At 46.4% G+C, this 21281-nt stretch overlaps 2 protein-coding genes and 1 long non-coding RNA gene across 4 annotated transcripts in view; 2 read left to right on the forward strand and 1 right to left on the reverse strand.

Moving 5' to 3' along the window:
* The window catches only part of SUDS3 (SDS3 homolog, SIN3A corepressor complex component), a 34629-nt gene extending 25981 nt beyond the window's left edge, over positions 1-8648 (reverse strand). Inside the window, exons 1-5 of the mRNA XM_006266413.4 lie at positions 8394-8648; positions 6436-6505; positions 4769-4824; positions 4023-4094; positions 2297-2316 (exon numbers count right to left, since the gene is read on the reverse strand). Coding sequence (XP_006266475.1) covers positions 2297-2316; positions 4023-4094; positions 4769-4824; positions 6436-6505; positions 8394-8559 — 384 coding nt within the window. The 5' untranslated portion in view covers positions 8560-8648. The remainder of the gene's footprint in view (positions 1-2296; positions 2317-4022; positions 4095-4768; positions 4825-6435; positions 6506-8393) is intronic.
* Positions 8649-9049: 401 nt separating this feature from the next.
* LOC109284675 (uncharacterized) lies at positions 9050-11262 on the forward strand. Its single transcript, XR_002092226.2, has 2 exons — positions 9050-9594; positions 10547-11262. It is a non-coding gene; the product is annotated as an uncharacterized LOC109284675 (long non-coding RNA).
* Positions 11263-12293: 1031 nt separating this feature from the next.
* Positions 12294-21281, forward strand: part of TAOK3 (TAO kinase 3) — a 151037-nt gene continuing 142049 nt past the window's right edge. Inside the window, exon 1 of one of the 2 annotated variants that reach the window (XM_014593635.3) lies at positions 12294-12431. The gene's annotated coding sequence lies outside the window, so the exon portion shown is untranslated. The remainder of the gene's footprint in view (positions 12432-21281) is intronic. The other variant, XM_059713551.1, reaches the window with a different exon arrangement.

Consider the following 21281-nt stretch of genomic DNA (forward strand, 5'->3'; position numbering starts at 1 on the left):
GGCTAGACATTTTTAAATCTGCAGGTCCAGATGTCCTCCACCCAAGGGTGTTGAGGGAGCTGGCAGGGGTCATCGCGGAGCCCTTGGCCTGGCTGTATGAGCATTCATGGTCACCTAGCCAGGTGCCAGGGGACTGGAATCTGGCTAATGTGGTCCCAATTTTAAAGGAAGGGAGAAAGGAGGACCCAAGTAACTATAGGCCTGCAAGCCTCACCTCGGTGCTTGGGAAGATCTTAGAGAGAATCATCAGGGAGCATATCTGTGGGGGGCCTGCAGGGGAGATCATGCTCAGGGGCAATCAGCATGGGGTCATCAAAGGCAGGTCCTGCCTGACCAACCTGATTGCCTTTTATGACCAAGTAACTAAATCCTTGGATGATGGTGTCGCTGTGGATGTAGTCTTTCTAGACTTTAAGAAGGCCTTTGACATTGTCTCTCACACCATCCTCATCAATAAATTAAGTGACTGTGGCATTAATGCCTGCACAGTTGGATGGGTAAAAAAACTGGCTGATGGGGTGCACCCAGAAAGTAGTGGTGAATGGGTTGTACTCAACCTGGCGAGATGTGAGCAGTGGGGCACCCCAGGGCTCGGTCCTCAGGCCTGCACTGTTTAACATCTTCACCAAAACTTGGACGAGGGGGTAGAAAGCATACTGTCTAAGTTTGCTGATGACACTAAGATGTGGGGCGAGGTGGACACACTTGAAGGGAGCGAGAGGCTGCAAATAGATTTAGACAGACGACAAAAGTGGGCAGACGAGAATAGGATGGGGCTCAATGTAGACAAATGTAGGGTGCTGCACCTTGGGAGAAAGAATCCATAGCATACATACAGGCTGGGAAGTTCCCTTCTTGAAAGCACAGAGGCGGAAAGGGATCTTGGAGTCATTGTTGACTCCAAGAAGAACATGAGCCGCCAATGCCAGACCGCAGCCAGCAAGGCCAGCCATACCTTGTCATGCATCCAAAGGTGATCTCAAGCCGGTCCAGAGAGGTGATACTCCCCCTCTATGCGACTTTGGTCAGGCCGCAATTGGAGTACTGCGTCCAGTACTGGGCACCGCACTTCAAGAGAAATGTGGCCAGTCTGGAGAGGGTTCAGAGGAGGGCCACCCGCTTGGTGAGAGGGCAGCAGGACAGGCCCTACGAGGAGAGACTGAGGGACCTGAACCCGTTCAGCCTCAGCAAGAGGAGGCTGAAGGGGGACCTGGTGGCTGCCTACAAACTCATCAGGGAAGATCAATAGCAAATAGGTAGAGCCCTTTTCTCCCCAGCACCACCTGGGGTGACAAGGAACAATGGAAATAAGCTGATGGAGAATAGGTTTAGGTTGGAGATCAGAAGGCAATATTTTTACAGTTAGGGTGGTCAAAATCTGGAACCAACTTCCCAGGGAAGTGGTCCTCACCCCTACCTTGGGCAAATTCAAGAGGAGGTTGGAGGATCACCTGTCTGGGGTCTTGTGAACCCAGCATTCATTCCTGCCTGTGGCAGGGGGTCAGGCTAGATGATCTGTTCAGGTCCCTCCTGACCCTAGCTATTATGATACTATGGATCACTGTCCCGATTCAATTTGGCTGAACCTGAATCTGAAGATTCAATGCCAATTCAGAGAATCAGCAATTTGGACATAGACACAGCTTTAAAAGTTTTTTCTACATACCTTGAGGTAGCAGGCGTGGCTCATGAATACTGAGATGCTAGGGCACATGGAGTGTCCCACAGAAGCATGGGGACTCCCCAGCGTGGTCGGCAGCAGACCCAGAAGTGGACCAAAAGCACTTCCGGTCCACTTCTGGATCCGCCGGAAAGCGTGCTGAGAGGGCCCCCCTTGCCTCCCTGGCTCAGCCACAGAGGCGACCCCATTTTCCCCCCAGACCCAGGAGGCACCAGTCACTGGCGGACCTGGAAACAAACCAGAAGTACTTCTGGTCCACTTCCAGGTCTGTTGCTGAACGTGCTGGGGAGCCCCCTGTGCTTCTGTGGGACACACCATTCGCCCCAGCATCTCAGCATTCACAAACCGCCTGCTACCTAGAGGTATGTAGAAAAAACATTTAAAGCTGTTTCTATGTCCGAATCTTTCCGAATCGATTTGGAGGGCTCTGATTCGATTTGGAGAGATTAAAGGGTCCTCTGATTCAATTTGGATTCGGAGATTCGGCCACCGAATCGGGCCGAATGGAATTAGGGACCGAAACTTCACACATCCCTAATGGAAAATTCTACATAGCTTTCGCAAAAAGGATTACCATTCCTATTTTCACAAGATAAGATGATAAAGAATACTTACTTCCAGCTGGAGGAAAAGTTCTGCAAGATTAAAAACAAACAAACAACCCAAAGGTCCAATTAGTGTCACTACTATCCTTTAAAGATACATGATGACTCTCTTTAGTAACTCTAAATGATTCAATACAGCAAAGGTGGACAGGTAAACAATGTACATACTTATGCCATTCAGACACATTTTACACTTCTACAATGTCAACTTCTGCGTATCCGTGTCAAAGTTTCTGTAAAAATTTAATGCAGACTGGAGCTTTCTGTAAGTTTTCAGAAGAAAAATGGCAGCAAACTTCATAGAGTAGCAACCAATTTATGATTTACTTCTGTTCAATCCAAGTGCCATTCTCAGTCCTGAATAAACTCAAGAAAGGGCCAACTGCTTAAGTTTCCATTAAAGTAAGTCTGCACCAGATCTGACTTTTAAAAAGAAAGCTTACAGGATGCAGCTGATACTGCTAGAAATGCAATACGTGAAGGACCATGGATTAAACAAATTTCACTGGGCCTAGCTGCTGCTTCCTCAAGTTTATTTCTGCAGTAACACAGTATTTTTTGCCTACGTAAGTGGGCGGGACAGACCTTTTGGATTCATATGAATCTAAATCCACCATCTGTCTTTCCACCAAATTTCCAAATCCATGAGCAGCTCCTCATGGGAAAAGCAAAGGTTGCTGCAACTCCAGGAGCTGCAGCAACTCACGTGACCGCTGCTAAATTCTAGCATTGCAGGCCACATGATGCGGCTCTGAGCTCTAAATCTGGCCCATGGGCACGGATGAGATGTGCACCAGTGCTGCATACTAGTGGTGCTTGACCTTTTGGCCCCAGGGACCAGATGAGTGGCATGGGGCTGGTCAGCAGGGCAGATCAGGCCTTCCCACACCCAACCCCATATACCAGTATTACGTCCTGCATTGCCCACCCAATCCAGTGCAAAGGGCAATGTTAATTTGTCCCATGGGGCTCCCCACAGGTCTAGAAATTTGAGATCAGAGCAGCAGTGACACTATTCCCATGCCACTAAGTTTTTGGACCTGTGGAGGGAGAGCTCCACTGGCCAGAAAAAACAGTGCCAGGGCTGAATCTGGCCAGTGGGCCAGGGGTTGAGCACCCCTGCTGTATACCAATGAAGATGTGTTATAGCACATCTCAAAGACATAATTCAGTTCATACATCAGAGTGAGGTAAGCACATTGCCTACAAATGGAACAGCCCTACTCCTAAGAAAAATCAGTAATAACATTCCTACTGACTTCAACTGAACAGGACTGGGCTCTGTATAAAGGATGCACCTCCAGAATTTTTATTCAAGACTGTGATAATAAATATAAAAGCAGCGAACTTGGGCTCTTAATCAGGCCTTATTTCACATCCCCTGAGTACCAACGTTCCTGATATTGTCACATGATAGTATCTCAAAAAACAGATAAAGTTCTGAACATAAGTCAAACACGTTTTGGAAAACAGTCCAATAGCATCAGAACTGCATTTTTTGCAATCTATTCTAGAAGACAAGTTTATATGTATTTGGATGCCACATGAACGACTACTTCTGAACATGTTTTTGTTTGCCAAAGATGACAATGGGACAATTATAGCTACCCTTATTTGCTTGAGGGCTTTGGCAATGGTATAATGGAAGCTTCTGCAATGAATCAGTACATCTGTAACCATAATGCCATAAAGGTTCTTTGGATGTCTTTTTTTAAAAACAATGAAATCCAACTCACCTGCATTCCTGATCCTTTCCTTGTACTGTTGGTCCAGTTTTTTCATTCTTTTCTGATATTCTTGTAAAGTACCTGATTGAAATTAGTCACAGAATTCTATTAGGACTTTATTTGCTCTACTATTTAGAGATCCCAGACTATTTGAAATGCTAGATATAGTTATACGGTTATATGGGAAAGGCTAAATAAAAGTTTGCTCACCTGCTTCCCCGAAACCAACCAGAATAGAAGCATATTACACTTTGCTGGCCTGGGTGGAATTTGGGAGAGGAGAGAAGGCAGGGGAGCAGACAAAGACGAAGTGGTTGAATTTTTTCCACTAGTGCACATGCCTAACTGAGGGGCATCATGCAGTATGCCAAGGGCAGCCTAAAAATACTGCCCTGAAATGGCACAGCATTGCCAAAGGCCAACACTCAGGAAAAAAAAGTCGTAAAAAGAAAGCTGAACTATAACAGTGAAAAATGAATGTGGCTAAGACGACCAACTTCTCTAGTGGTCACTGTGTTAAAGGGCATTTTCCTAGATGGACTACAAAGCTTTACATTTACGTAGCTCTCCCCAAATCAGGAGAATACAACGCTTCTCACCCTTTCCCATCCCACATTCAATTGCAAGCAAACTAGTAGTGGAAAAAATATTAAAGAAAACTTCTCTTACAAATTCTGAAGGATGGCTGCAAGTTCTTGTTCCAAGACGCACTTTAAAGCAAGGCAACTGCTATTATTTCAGAAAAAACTCCTTACCTTCCTGTAACTGCTGTAACTGCCTCTTAAGTGATGCCAGTTTGTCCTGATACATCCTGTAACAAAAGGGCAGCATTATATAAACAGTAGAACAAACAAAGACTGTTCATTTCACCACCTCTTCAGGTAAATATTAGGGGTGTGCGAAGCAGGCCTTATTCAATTTGAATTCAGCCCGATTTGGGGGGACAGTGATTTGACGTGTTGATTCGGATCACTGTCCCGATTCAATTCAGCTGAATCTGAAGATTAGATGCTGATTCAGAGAATCAGTGATTCGGCCATAGACGCAGCTTTAAATGTTTTTCCTATATACTTCAAGGTACCAGGCACAGCTTGTGAACAGAGATGGTGGGGCGGATGGAGCATCTCACAGGAGCATACACAAGGATTTATACATGATGTGGTATGGTAACTGCTAATGCAAGAAGCAAGCTGCTCTATTATGAACCCTTGACAATAGAACACCAAGCTAAGCTTAGGAATTCTGGTAACAGACTTTATTTCATTAAATGCATTTGCAGCATTCTCCAATGCTTAATGCAGGATGGGAAGAATAGATCTGTGTTAATTCACAGAGTTGCAAGGCAGGAAGTCAAAGTTTATTTTGCCACAAGTGTATCTTGTCTTCCATGTATATTGATGGGGGCTTACTTTAAAGTCGCAGCCTATGCAAGATAGGGACACATTCACATCCTAAAAATAGGGAACTGAGACACGAAGATTGAGACACCCCCAAGGCTAAGAGGGCATAAGTCTGTTGTATTGTTCTTGATGTCTGTAGATCAGGGGTGGGCAAAATGTGGCTTGCAGGCCAGGTGTGGCCCGCCAGGCCATTCTACCTGGTCCACAGAGCTTCTAAAAAATTTAGAAAATTTATATTTATCTGCCCCGGCTGCCTGTCATGCAGCCCTCAATGCCTTGCCAAAACTCAATAAGTGACCCTCTGCCTGAAATAACTGCCCGCCCCTGCTGTAGATCAACACACACTGGAGTAAAAAATATACAGAAAACATAAGCCAGACTATTGATTTGTACCAGGAGCAACCATTTGGGTTTATCATAGAACTAAAGGGGTAGTGAAGGTTTTATATGAGAAGAGTAAGTTTCTGAATTGAATCAGGAGATCCTTTAATCACTCCAAATTGATTTGGAGAGATTCGGACATAGACACAGCTTTAAATCTTTTTTCTACATACTTCAAGGTACCAGGAGGCTCATGAAGGCTGAGATGGTGAGGCGGATGGAGCGTCCCACAGGAGCCGGGGGGGGGGGGGGGGGCGGGGGGGGGGGGGGGGGGCGCACGCTGTGTGCTTGGCGGTAGACCTGGAAGTGGACCAGAAGTGCTTCTAGTCCACTTCTGGGTCCGCCGCCAAGCACACAGGGGGCCCATTCATGTCCAGAGCAGAGATGAATGACTCCAGTGAAGTCACATCTATCCAGGAGGACAGTAGCAAACACTTAAGTTGTTTGAACACTGATGCAACAGCTAAGTAGTTTGTGCTTGTAGACAGAGGGAACCTTTAATAAGTCCAATATAACTAAACAGCCCTGTTATGTTAGGAACTATCCAGACAGAAATAACCTGCCCCTGGCTTTTTTAGCAAGTTAAAAAACTTAAAGAAAGATGCCATTAAACTTTGTTTTGGTGGGGGAGGAATACTTACTGTTCTTTCATTTCTACATAATCCTCTTCATCGTGTTTTGCCAGGTCAGTTTCACTAGCATCCTCAGTATCTGAATCAAATGTAGAATAATTTGATATCACTAAAAACACAGCATCAAATCATTTTAAAGAAACAGGTCATTTTTGTCTAGTTGCATTTATTTCTAATTAAGCTAGGGCAGCCTAAACGGTGAATTCTGACACAATCATCTTCAGACCATCACAAGCTGCTATCCGTGTTTTCCACACATAGCTGTCCTGTTTGCTAAAACAAGCATTTATAATAAAGCTTAATAGTATAGAAAATTAAATCAGCTGACACAAAACATCTTGTCCCTTTGTTTCTTGAATAAATCTAGCTAATTATAGTAAATTAGAAAATCCTCATGCCATCCATGAAAGCTAGGCATAGCATAAGGGATGTGTTGTAGACTTTCTTACATTTTTATCCCTGCCATATTCTCTTTGCTAGAGCAAACCCCAGCTCCTTTACAAGTCTCAAAACCCCTCCACACTTTCCCTGAAACCCAGAACAAAAAAAGAATAGAACTAAATTCTGTTACGTTTTACAACAGAGACAAGACTTCCAGGAAGGGTGCTAAGTAATGCTACTGGGATTTATTCAGCTTAGTATTTACAAGCATACACCTCACAGAAGTCCTTCAGAATCTACATGTAACAGAGGCGAGTACTAATGCTTAGTGCCATCTCACACAATCTCTCTGACATTGTAACCTGTCACTGTACTACTTTACTATGTTCCCTCACTTCACTCCTCTGTTCCTCCCCTTACCCCAGGGGTGGGAAAACTGCGGTCCATGGGGCAGATGTGGCCAGCCAGGCCATTCTATCCAGCCCGCAGGGCCCCTAAAAAAATTTAGAAAATGAATATTTATCTGGCCCTGGCTACCTATCATGAGGCCCTCAATGGCTTGCCAAAACTCAGTAAGTGGCCCTCTGCCCAAAATAATTGCCCGTCCCTGCCTTACACTCTTCTCACTACCTATGGACTTTCCTCCGTTACTACCACCCCTCTCTCCACTGAAAACCAGCCCAAACTCCACCCCCCTCATCCCTCCTGTTTCTCCTGTGACTGTTTTACACCAATTTCCCCCCCACCCTCTTGTGGAAATAACATAATGATTCTCAACCTGGCTGTTGCAGGGATGCTGTGAAGTCCTTTCACGGCTGCCATGAGTTATGTGCAACATTACCACCCAGGTGCGCAAACCCCTGCCCACCATTCATAAAATAAACCCAGAGATGTGAAACAGAAATCCACAGCATCAAACCCATTTGGCCTGGCTGCTGTCCCAGTTCTTTGCAATGGGGGAACTACTGGGTTATTTTACTGGAGCCAAAAAGCAGGGTTCCTCAAGTCTGATAGGGGGCAGGAGAGTTTGAGTCTAGAGCAGCAGTTTTCAACCTTTTTTGTACCAGGACCCATTTGTAAACATCGATGGCCAGTCCCGACCCAGTGCCCCTCACCCCCAACCTGCTGCCCTTGCCCCCAGAGTGAAGGGCAGCAGTGTGTGTGTGAGACATGGGGGGACGGCAAAGGAAATGCTGCGGTTCCCCACATTTTTTTCCTTTAAAGAAAAATCCATTTGTAGAGTTTGTTCTCAACCCTCCCCTATATTCTTGCGCCCTGCTTTTGGGTCAAAACCTGTGGGCTGAGAAACCCTGATCTTGAGGTTAAGACCCAAAGCAGTGACCCTCCCGGCTCCTCCTGCCCCACCAGGTCCCAAGTGGGGATGAAGTGTGTCAGCTCACAAAAGCTTGTGCTTTTAGACATGCGCATGCAAGGCTGTAGGAACACACGCGTGTGTACGTGACACACACACGTGTATGGGCATTACACGTACATCCATTACACTACACACACCCGCCCCCGCCTAGCGAGGAAGGTGCGAGTCTCCCCCAGCCCCCCCCAGGCTCCCGGGCGCGGGCCCCGCCCACCCTCGTCGGAGTCCCGGGCGCGGGCGCTGCGCTCGCCGTCCTCCTCGTCGGCGCTCTCCAGCTCCTCCTCCTCGTAGTACTCGGGGCCGGGCGGCAGGGCAGCGGGGAGCGTCCCGGGCGGCACGGGGGCCGGCGGCGCGGCAGACACCAGCCCGGCCGCGCTCATCGCGACGGGAGGCGGCCGCAAGCCGCTTCACCCGCTCCCTCCTCCCGCCGCCTCAGCCGGGCGAGGCCCTCCGCGAGCCACTTCCGGGACGCGCGGGCTGCCTCCGCTCTGCCTGACCCGGAAACTCGCGCAGGCGAATGCGCGGGACACCTCAAACCAGCCGGGCCGCGTGGGGGCCAGCACGGAGTCATCAGGACCCCCCGGGGGCCGGAGCCTGGTGCTAGTGGTAGCGCCTGCGCAGTGCTGTAGCTACTTGGGTTGTTCCAAGTGGAGTCTAGGGCTGCTCTCGCGGCCCTCTCCTAGAACGAAGTGGGCTGTGCTGAACCCCCACCCGGGTGGGACGTGGACTTGCCTGATAGCGGAGGCAGGCCCCGCCCCCCGTCGGGGTCCGGGTTCGCGGTGGCTGCCCGCTGCTGCGTTCGCCCGGGCGGGCAGTGCCCTCGGGCCGCGGAGCCACTGACCTCATAAGGTCCCTAGAAGCCAGGCAGGTGCCGGCTGCACCCGCGCGGCTCGCCCCGGGCCGGTCCCGTCCCCTTCGTGCGGAGCGCCCCGCTGGTTGCCGGCAGAGGGTGCTTAGGAGCTGCTCGCGGTCCCCTCTTTGCCTCCTGCAGGCCCGGCGGCTCCTGCAGAGCTGCCCGGCTCCGGCTCATCCCCAGCGCGCCTTGTCGCGGGCTTCCAGGGCATCCCGCCTGGCCCGGCCCGGCCCAGCCCAGCGCCGGGTGTTTTCCGCCCGGGGTCTCCATTCCAGGAGGGTGCTGGGCTCTGCAGCGCCGCGTTACCCTGACCTGACCCGGGGCCCCAGGGGACCAGGATTCACATGTGTGCAGGTGCGCGACAGCCATGTCACGTCCCAGCCAGCCCTCACGATGATCTGTTCGTCATCAGGTGCCCGGGGGCAGGATGTTGAAGTGTTGAGGACTGAAGCGCAACGGCACCTCTGCTCTTCTTATTCCTTTCGAAGGACTCGCTTTTTCCTTTTCCCGTGTCCCCAACAAGCTGTCGCTGATAGCTGTGGTATCACATCCCCCAACTGAGGTAACTGCTTCACACCCATGGATAACAGCTTCTGTGCCAGGAGTGGGTTTATTCCCTCCAAAGCAATAAGCGCCTTTCAGAGATGAGATCCTTTTCAATCTTGTAATGTTCAAATGCTCTCACCAGGCTGTGTCCCTGGAGCCATACAGATAAACTCTTTGTCTTGCACGTTGCTAATTACAGGCTTGGAGAGGCTATTCAAGGCCTTCAACCTGAGCACAAGAATGCTAAAATCTGGATTTATGGTGAAGTGTCTGTGGGCACATCTACACGTTTATTAATGCACTGTAATTACATTAAGTTTAGTACCTGTTATGACACGTACTAAATGCATCATAATTGTTGCTACTGTGCATTAGTGCAGATGAACGTTTTTCTGATGCTACTGTGCATTAGACTAAATCTACTGTGCATTAACATAGGCTTTGCTTGCCGTGCTAATGCACAGTAGCTTCAGTCTTCTGAACATGAAACACCTCACGTAGACACACCCTGTGTTAGCTCTTTTATGGGAAGACAAGCCATCTAAGGTGTACTGATCAACTGGTTGATATTGGTTTATAACTAGCGGAGTTGTGACTAAGCATTTACCTTAACATTTGCAGGGTATGTTCCCCAGAATCATGAGATGTTGACTCACTGAGGCATATGTCCTATGTACTGTAACCCTGTCATCAGGAAAAAGGAAATAATATTTAAAAAGTGCTATCAAAGAATGATCACCAAAGCAATGCAGTGTGAAACTAATAAAACTAGGCCTTGACAAGCTGTGAGAGGTGCTAGTGTACTCATTGTTATTAAAAGGGTGAAAATGTTTAAGTGCTTAGCTCTTCTATTTTGCATTTTGGCCAAAGATCTGTTATGGAGATTAACGTTTTTAGCCTTGCAACATCCTTGTTAAGTATTTATTACATCTTTTTTTACATATGTAAACATTACTCACCTTTTACAGATGATGGGATTGAAGCTGAAATCCAACAGTTTTCAAGAGAGGTCACTAAAGTTGAGAGGTGAACTAGTCACAGGTGAGGCTGAATCCAGGACTGTCTCCAGTGGCATGTTTGCCTTAAGCCCCTCTTGAAGCAGAATAACTTTTCCAAATTATGCTGTTTTTATGTTACTTTCAAAGGCCAGGTATATTTACTGATATGACATCACATGTGATAGGAACTGAAAGGGGATGGTGATAATCAGTGAGAGACTAGGTATAATTGTTGATTCAGAAATGTTTAAATTATTCTGTGGTCAACACTAGAATCCCATGTGCTGCATTGCTCTCATCTCAGCACACTTCACTCCCCATGTTCAGTGCTAAACTTATGCGGAAACCTCATGCTGTCATCTTTCAGGCATTCAGTTGAAACCCAAGAGGAGGCTTATCTTTAAGGAATGTGCCGTTTCCCCCTCAATAGTGACTACTTGACTGTTCACATCTCAGCATTCAGAGAGAATTTGTGCCCCTTATTCATAGAGTCAAAGTCTCCACCAAAGGTCCTTTTGTTGTATCTGCATATCCATTCCTTTGAGGAAAGCTGCTTTGCCTGTATCAGCTATTACCATTCATGGAGTAGCTGTGATACCAAACTTGGGCTCACAGCATGTAAAAGAATCAATATGTTGATATTGAAAAAAAAAACCTGTCAATAAAACTTTAGGTTAGTTTGGAAAGTGAAGTCTGTTCATGGGAATGAGATGGTTGTGACCAGAACATTTGTAACATAGCATACTGTGAAAAATTATGGTCAGGGGCTAACACCAGAGGTGGTTTTGAGCTGTGAGCGACCGAGGACATTTTTTGCAGGGGGGGAAGACAAGAAAAGAACAATGAGCACTGCAGCCCTCGCCCCGCTGGTGAGGATTGCGGAAGACTCCTTGTATTGTAAGAATCCCCCATCCTCTTATTGCCCTTGCTATTCCAATAGCTAATTTCTTGTTGTATCGTCTACTTGGAAAGCTCTTCCTGTCCCTTTGAGCCTTTTCTTCCTTAAAACACCACTCTGTAAGCAAATTCTCCCCTTTATATTGTTAGCAATCCCTTTCCCCTTGTCCGGTTTTGTTGCTTCTCCTGGTTAAGTCTTATCCATACTGAAACGCACAGGTTAATCCAGTTGAAAATAGACCTAGCTATGCATGTGCAAGAGTGACTCGTTTAAAGAGTAAATGCTTCTTTCATCTAGACTGGACAAGCCTCAAATTCACTTTTTGGGTTGAATGGGCAAGAAACCCGTAAGTCCCCCCACCCTTTCCCCAGCACGTTGAACCCAAGGCCGGGCGAGAGGCGCCTGCTCCGATCCAGGCCCCCATGGATCGTTGCCCCCCATTCAAACTCCCGCCTTTTCCCACAAGGGGTTAACCCCCCGGCCGCCCGCGCCTTTCAGGGCTTCCAATCGAGCACCGATCGTCCCGAGCGCTCTCTGGGACCGAGCTGTGTGGAGGAGCTAATCGATCGCCATGGCCCAGAGAGCACAGACTTCTAAATCAACCACCGATGCAAAGATCCCCTTCCCCCAACATCGGCCCCGCTGATGCGGGCAGTGACGGCGGCCCAGTCGGCTCCACCCTCCCCGCGCAGGCAAACGCAGACCGCCCCCCCCCGGTCGCGGGGGGGAGCAGGCTGGCGAGTCGAGGGCCGAGCCCCGATTAGCTCGGCTCGCCCGAGCTCCCAGACGCGGGAGTCGAGCGCCGATGCAGCCGAACGATCGGCCGCGCCTGGCAGCAGCCGCAGGCGCACGTCGGGCAGCGGCGGGTCCGAGGCAGGAAGCGGGGGGCGGTGAGCGCGGACCGGACCGGACCGGCCCGACCCGCCCGCCCGCTGCGGCCTCTCGGGCCCGGGCCAGGTGAGAGCGCGGCGCGGGCAGCTGGGACTGACCCGACCCGACCCGACCCGACCCGACCCGGCGAGCAACAGGCGGGTCCCGCGGGCTGCAGCGTGTCGGGGCAGCGGGGTGCGGCGGGGCCGGGCCGGGCCGGGCCGGCACGACACGAGTGGCGCGGGCGGCAGCCGCGGTTGGGAGCACAGGGTGGGGAGCCGCGAGCAGGGCAGCAGGGAGCGGAAAGTCGAGCAGCACCTGGGGTGGCGGGGCGGGCAGCAGAAAGCGGAGCGGCAGCCAGGGCGCGGGCGGGGAGCAGAAAGCGGGGGAGCAGGCAGGACGCGGGGCGGGGAGCAGAGCAGCACATCTGGCAGAGAAAGGGGTTGACAGTGTCCGCAGATGGTGCAGGGCTTATCTTGTGGCGCGCCTGTCACAGGCAGGCCCACGCTGCTTGGGTGGGACAGGATTCAGCGACATAGTTCACGCTCAACTGAAGAGGAGGAGAAATGGACGAGCATAAACCAGGGATGCAGGAAGGCTTCCACTGAAATGCTGCAGAAATACTAGACAGCTTTTAAGTACACAAAGAAAGACCTTCAGTTCAGAAAATGACTGTTTCGCACAGTCTTTTCAGATGTTTCTCCACTTTCGTGGTGCACTTAGGTCCTGGTTAGCAGCAGATACGTTGTTTGGGCATTGCAGCTTTATGATGCTGAGCAAGCCCTGAATTGGCAGGACTCAACCTATTTTTAGCACAAAAAGCGCTCCGATACATACACACAAGAGCTAATGCATTGTACTGGGGGCTTGTTATGAAATCTAGTTAAATGTCTGTATCTGGTTTAAAAAAAAAGTTCTGTGTTTATTTCATTTTCAGAAAATAGAGGAGGTCTGTGATTATCAGCTCTTCAAGGTCCCTGAAACTGTTGAATGATTAGGATAGCTATTGTTAGCCTCTGGATTATGCCGTCATGGTGTCTAAGCTTATGTGTAGCCTTTTAAACCTGCTGGCCAGATACTCTGCTTGTGCATATACATTTTTACATGCCTGGTATGAGCAGCTTCCTCAATCCTAGCAACAGTAGGTAAAACTGTCTTATCAGATTTGCCTGAAAATTGTGTTTAGGATCATGTTTTGGATAAGTGAAGTTCAAGTCATTAAGGTTTAATTGTATATCGACTATTCTTCAGAGGTAGTTGCTGAATGGCCACTTGAACTTTATTAGGTCTGTAACATACACTGCTGTTCAAGTGAAGGCAGGGACTTCATTCTCACATCTTTTTTTTTTTTCTCCTAAACTGCTTTAGAAAATGCACATACTTCAGCAAATGAATCTCACAACATTCTTTGCTACAGAGAAGGAAGTAACTATGCTTCAATTGGCAAGATCCAGAAAAAAATTACTGTAGCTGTTGCTGTATGTTGAGTTGGGAAGTTGAAAAGAGAAGGGAATTGATGAGTCTTGTAGGCAGATACCAGTCTTCTGGTATCTGGATATACATGGAGAAAAAACTGATTTTAAAGCCCTGCGCTACTAGTGATTTCAAAGACAGTTCCCTATAAAATAGCAGTTTTCCATGGGCAATATACAGGATGTAATCCTACTTAGTTAGTAAAACCATGAAAAGGCTGCACTTCTTATTTCACATATATTGACAGGAGGATGAGGGGCACTGCCTTGCATTTAAATCATTGGACAGCTGTGGTTCACTTAGTCACCATCAGCCGTATAAGGAGTTGGTGGCCTTTTATAATACTCTTTCACCTGAGGTTTGCTGCTGCTGCTACTCTCTGTTTATACAACAGCCTCATTGTTAGATCCCTTACCCAGGCTGTGGGAGACAGGTTTAGTTCCCTCTTCTGGCTGAGGTTTCAAATCTACATCTCTTTCCTTCCTTCCCAGGGGGTGCCCTAACAGGCAGTAAACTGTACTTGGGTGGGGCCCTCTTCACCCCTCTGCTTGAGTCTGTGCTACTTTGCCAGGCATAATTAAATGCCAGAGAGAAAGGGAGCATAGCACTGGCTCAGTAGCTGCAGGGAGGGAAAAGACTTGGGCTCTGGTCCAAGCTGCTGGGATTGTTTTTTATATGGAACAGTTCTGAGTTTAAAATGCATTAGCTTCCCAGGTGAGTGTCCTAACCACTAGGAACCAGTCATGCTCCCTCTCTTGTCTAGCTAATCTTTAATTGCCGAGGTAGTAGAACAACCTCAACAGGAGGGGTGGGGAGTGTACCCACCACAGCACAGCCCAACTTCCTCCTGATTGGTGGGAGAAGTAGGTTTGAACTCTCTCTGCCAGAGGAAGTGGATGAATTGGATCTTCCTGACCCTGGGTGGAGGTTGTGGGGGAGCACAACCACTTGCTATTGCACCAGGTATGTTTAAAGAGAAGATAGAAGTAACCTGAGTGCCTGACCTCAAGACGAAGTCAGGGTTGTCAATCTCAACTAGAGGTAGGTGTCTAAGTCCTGGCCCTCTCCAGGGTTAGAATCGACTCCTCTCTTAAGCAGCTCCCCTTGTCTTGGTATGCTGTTCTGAGATACTCTCCCCATCAGACTGTATAGGGAGCTCATGCTTATAACTCGGGGCTCTGGATTCCATCCAGTGTCCAGGTGCCTAGAAGGTTGGTGGTGCTGAGATGCCAAATTTCCTTTGAGGATTTGGCTGACTATTTCAGTAAAGTCACCTGTACAGGTAGGAATAAAACCTAGCTTTACACCTGAACCATAGAGGCCAAAGCTCCACCCCAAACTTAAGCCAGCCTGGCAGAGTTGGTCAAAGGTATGAAGAGATGTGATCCATAAGTCATCTAACTTTGTTGACAGAAGTCCTTAGAGTAGTAGTACATATATGGGCAAAGCTGTACTTCCACCAGTATTGTTTTTTGTGTGTGTGATGGGTTAGATAAATGTGTGTCAGGAATGGTTTAAGGCTACTTGATTTTATCTTGGGGCTCAGGGTGGTGGGGATGGATCTCTCAAATATTTTCCAACACTATTTCCCATGATGTTATTACAAATTTATTATAAGTTTTTCTTGTTTGGAGTAATAAAGCTCAGTCCCTGAAGAAAGGGGCACATCTTCTGGTGGGTGAGTGGGCCTACTAGCTTACTGTGTGTTGTTAGCTTTCTTTTTCATATTTCTCTTGCCTTGGCCTGTGAACACAGTCTAGTCATTTTTCTTTTTTGTCAATTTCTCACTGATGTCACTTCTAGGTTTTTTTGCAATCCTAGCAGAATGGCTCAATGTTTCAGTTGTGGATACTTCAGGGAGAAGATTACAGAAAACTGTTTGGCTTCACAGAACTGCCCTTCTGTGTTAGTTTTTTAAAAAGTTTATTTCTATTAAATTTTAAAGGTTTTCTGCTGTTTCTAGAAAATCTAATATCTTTCCTGGCCCTATCCATTTAAGGTTGAGTTAAAGTACCCCTTTAAACTCACAGTTCAGAATCCAGGACTTGGCACTAAGAACTTAAACCAGCTGAGTAAAAGTGGAAGTTGAGTCTATAAGTTATTCAGGAAGTAGGGATCTTTATGTAACCCAACTTCAGACACTTGCTTGGCTTGTTTAACAAGTATATTTAAAAAAAATAAATGATAAAGCAAACAAGAGAACATTTTAGTTTGCGTCATATCATTTTCAAGCTACTTCCTTATTTAAAGGCCATTGATTAAACCATAGTGATTTGATTGCTTTCGATTTCATGCTTGATAATAAACACTGTACTGTCCTATGTGCTTGTTTGCTAATTAGCTCTTGCAGGGTATTGTAGTGTGTAATCCTGTGTAATCTTGACAGATGGTTTTATTGCAGACTTGAGTAATTCCAGTAAAATAGTTTTCATTTGCTGGATAAGACATACCTGAGAACATTGATGGATCTACAGACTGGTCGACTCTTGGGTATAATGGAAAACCACTTTGAATTGTATCCTTATGCAGGGAGTGCTCTTTTGGATTTTAATAATCTGCTAGAAATGTGGTTGGGAATGGCCAAAATACAATTCCTGGAGTTCTCTGTAGTGGCCTACCCCATTTACACTTAAGATGGAGTACTGTGTGTTGAGAACAGTAATCTTAGCCAGTCTCAGTTCCTCAGAAATGCTTAGGATAATTGTATGAGGAATTAAAATCAATCAGTTGGGTGTGGCTGTCTAGCCCCTGAAATTCCCAACAGGTCCTTCATTAGCAGGGAGTGTGTGCATTGCTGCTGTCAAGATACTGGGACAACTTTAATTGAGCCCTTTTTTTCCTTAGTACCCCACTTCATGCCATTGATTTTTAAGGAAGAATATTACTCTTAGCTGAATTGCATTCAGTATCCTGATTAAACAGCTGTCATGCTTTGTTTTTTACTTTCTTATGTGCCTCTTTGGCAGGAGTTTAGTAGCTCTTGCTGACAGAATGAAGAAACCAAGAAAATTGCTAATATAAAGTTAAAAGCTGAAAAGTAATTGGAGAACTACTATGTTTTGAAATTATGAAATTTCATCCTTTTTGTAAAGGGTTTGCTTTAAGGATTTTTAATCTCTTTATTTGCATTTATTTTAAAGGCAGGGCAGGATGGTTCTGATTTCAGGGGCTTGGGAGTTGTTCCTGCATCATTAAGGGGATGAATTACAATGTCAGTGTGCTTTGACCTGTATCTGGACTGCCTTGTTGGAGTGTCCATCCACATCAGGAAGTAGTTAATTTTAATTTGGAGAGGTAGAAAAATATCAGGTTTAATGCAGAAAGCTTACAAAACAAGTTTGTCAGAGTTATTAATGAGGTAAGCACTTTATACCCCTGAACAGGTAATAGCTTGATGTTGATATAATTACAGTTTTTTCCCCACCCATTCTGTTTATTAGGTCAAAATGGACCCTAGTTTAATTCAAATTTAATGACACTAGTAATTGCTTGAGAACATGCAATCGCATGCCTTACTCCTTAGCTGCCAAAGGATTTTTGAATAAGCCTAGTCTTACATTTTGCTCGCTGTATTGATTTTCATCTTCCTCTTCTGTACGGCAGTATAGATGCATTGGGATCATTGAGGCTTTGAAAGGGCAAAGTTAGAGATCATAGTTCATCTCGATATATGGAGTTCATGCAGATTGGTTGGCCTTAACGTTTGGGACTTGAGTTTACATTAACTGTAGAACTTGCACCTTGTGCCATCATCCCATTGGTATTACTTTTCCTAAACTGAATAGCGTTAGCTGGTTTTATACTGATGCAAGAGACCTGGGAACTGCCCGAAAGCAGCAATGGTGGGGATTTTAGGGGATGGCCTGCTTCCTCCTGAATCTTCTTACCAAAGCTAGCAGGTGTGTTGCAGGCCAAATTGCTACTAGATGGGTCATGCTGGAGAAAAGATGTAAAACTGCCAGTGGTCATTAGAGAACTTGTCGCAGAAGCAGGGATCTTATCCCTAGAGTCCTGGCCAGATTCTAGCTTGGGGAATTATATTGTCAATATGAATTTCCCTGTAGCTTCAGATGTTTATAGTATTTTTCACTTCCTGAAAAGAGTTGGATAGGTTGCTTTGATCTGTTGGGCAGATTTTGTGTCTCGGAGTGGCTTTTTTCGGTACTAGGTGGAATGTTGCTAGCATACAGTGTATGTCAAATAAATGAAGTACATTGAGCTATACAGTATTTAAATGCTGGTTGTTATAATCCTTTTATGAAGAAAGTACCTCTTTTGCTAGTTAGTTTAACCTGGTTGTACATGCGTATAATGCTGTGTGCATTATGATTCTAGTTTTGATTCCTGAAAAATTCAAGTAATGTGCACTATTATTATATAATTTTTCTTCTTTCTTAATAAAAGTAATCAATGTTTTCTTAATAAAAGTAATCAATAACCCTGTCACTAAGGATCTGGCGTACTATTGAGGAGGTTTATTTGAGGCTGCCTTTGACCGTCTCAAGTGTTTTTTTTAAGCCAGATTTATGAGACTAGTCACTGATGATTCATGATGTTTTTTTTCTTCCCTGTAATGGAATATATGCCAGTGCGTAGCATATGGTGCTGGTGAAAAATGTTAAACACACAGTCATAATTTGATGTCATGCAGTGAAAAAGAATGTGGGGTTTTCGCCTGAGCTTAAGCAGACAGCTTTAGTAAATTGTCCTTGTTATTGGTCTGCTTATCTGATACAGTACGTTCTAGGACAGCATTTTGTTTATATGTTTCCATTTAAGGGAACTTTTCCACATTAATTTTCTACGTGGAGTTCTTTTAAAACTTATGCATGAGCAAATACATAACTTCTTCAATTATTTCACTAGAAAAGGGGCAGTTTAGAGAGTATACTGACATACTTAGGATTCTTAGAACTGTGAATTTGAAGCTGGAACATCCTCTTAATCCTGCATCTTTCTGCTGTAAATATGTTTAACACCATAACGTTCAGGATATCTCTTTTGGATGAGGCCTCAAAATCAAAGTCCTTCCTCCTTGTTGGTGATATTAAAGGTGGTAAATGCAAAAGTAAATAGAGGGGTGCGCTGCAATGTCTTTGCCTGCCATTTTAAACTATGTGGGTGACCACAGATCTTTGAAATTGGAAGACGATACAGATTTATTTTACCAGTTCACGTGACTTTATAGCAGTTAGTATAGGAGTCGGAAAAATACAGCCCACAGACCAGATCTGACGTGCCAGGGAATTTTATCCAGGCCACGGCAGGTTCCTATGCCCCACCTGGCCCAGGTATGGGGACCATCCTGGTCCATGGCACGTGTGGCCCATCCTGCTGCCCCCAGATGTACAGTGGGGCTGCAGTGGTGTGGTGGCCAGACCCCACTGGCAGCTCCCACAGCGGTGGTTCACTTTCCCCGGTTGCTGCTGCCTGTGTCTGCACTGCCTCTAGATCCAGCCCCGCCGCCCCTGCACTCCAGCCCATCCGCCCCATACCCACCACTGGGGACGCTGGACAGACAAGGGTGGGATCTCTATGGAGACAGGTCTGGGACTCCTGTGAGCAGGGCACACTCAGCCGGGCATCCCTTTGGGTGCTGGTTCCATGACCAGGGGCATGCCAGGAGTGGATCGTGGCTCTGTCCTGGGCCCCAGCCCCACACTGTCACTGCCGCATGATCCCACCGCCTGATCTCACCCCTCCCTACTTGTCCTGCTCCTGGACACAGCTCCCTGCCTGCCTATGGCCCCATCTCATCCACCCAGCTGTGTGCGCCCTCCCCACAGGGGTCCTGAGCTAGTCTCCATAGAGACCCGGGACCTGGCCTGGATTGGCTGGTGGTGATAGTACAAGCTGGGGCAGAGCAAGGGGGAGCCCTGGGGCCAAGGGAGTTTTGGTGAGCTGTTGCAGGGGGAGTGGGGTATTGACCCAGCCCACAACAGCTTGCCAAAACTCTGGCCCTCCAGCCCAAATAATTGCCCACCCCAGAATTAGTATAATGTTGAGGCCTACTGCAGGTAGTCTTGTGGTGATGAGAAAAAAATCTAGCCTTCCTGTGATTTTTTTTTTTTTTTTTTTTTGGTTGAGGAGGAGAGGGGCCAAAACACTATTTACCTGTTCATTCACCCGTCTCCTGGGGAGAGTGTACTAAATTGCAACCCTAGAGACCCTGAGTTCTAGTCCTGTTGTCTCCTTGTACCCCCCCCCCCCACTGCCTGTATCAGTCTGCCAACCCTAGTGTTATACTTTGATTGTAAGCTCTTGCGACAGAGGCTTTTAAAAACATTTTTAGCACAGCAGGGCCCTAGCGCATGTTGGTGACACTCTGTGTTACTGAAATATAAATAAAAGTATTTATTTTTTTAACGTGGGTAGATTTTAAATCAACATTTTTAATCTTGCTTGGAATCAATAAGCAGGACACTTGACTTTTAATTTTTTTGCATTTGTATTTGTGTCTACTTTCCAAAAAGAAAAAAGAAAAGATGGTTCTTATTGATTTGTAACCATAAAACATATTGATTTGCATATAAGTGTAGCCTTCTCACTACATTTATAATGCTATTTTTTGCTAGTCAGGAGAATCCACTGTACCTACATGTACATTAAGTTACTGAATTACTTAAATGACTGTTTGGTCAGATTCTTAATTTGTCTTGTGTTGGAAAATGGTGAATATGGCATTTTTTACTTACTGTAATACTAACTACTTACTTTTGATTTATGTCAAGATCCACCTGGATAAAAATCTGAATTTAGTTAAAATGTACAAGCAGTCATAGGCGACTGGTAAGGGGTGCACATGCCGTCAGCAGCTTCTGCAGGTGCCCCCCAGATTCAGGAGGCGCCAGTCACTCATGCAAGCAATATTTCTATTTTGTTTTTATTACTTCAAATGAGACTAACAATTCTGTTGTTGTGTTGTGTTGAAAATGTGGATCTTTAGCGTGAGTGGTAGACTCATGCATTTATAGCCAGAAATGTGAGGTTCATTCTCTGCAGCCTCTCTATGTGGGAGGACTTGTTATGTTTGGCTATACTGTCTGTAACCACTAGACTATACTTTGCTCCCAGCATTAGGCACTGAAACCAAGACTACTCACTCCAAGGGTTCCCCTGCAGAACTCATATGATGTGCATGTCTTAGTACAGCAGCTGATCCACAGAGGACAACCATAGGTTTTCCTACCCCAGTTCCTTCTGTAACTCAAGTGGAAGCGATTTTGTTTTGGGGATTTTTTTGCTGTGGGTTTATAAGTGGTGGATTAAGGCCCTGCTGATGGCCAAAGTTGTTGGGGTAATAATAATATACATCTCTCCCAAATTAGTATAAGGACCTTAGTGGAATGGTTGAAAAATCATGTTATTTGGAGCTTGTGATAATGTTTATGTTTAGCTCAGTGGGAGCTGCCTCCTTACACTGTTTTGCATCTAAGGCAGGGGTGTCCAACCTATTTGACCTTG

This window comes from Alligator mississippiensis, chromosome 10 (genome assembly GCF_030867095.1).
Source record: "Alligator mississippiensis isolate rAllMis1 chromosome 10, rAllMis1, whole genome shotgun sequence".
Classification (NCBI taxonomy): Eukaryota; Metazoa; Chordata; order Crocodylia; family Alligatoridae; genus Alligator; species Alligator mississippiensis.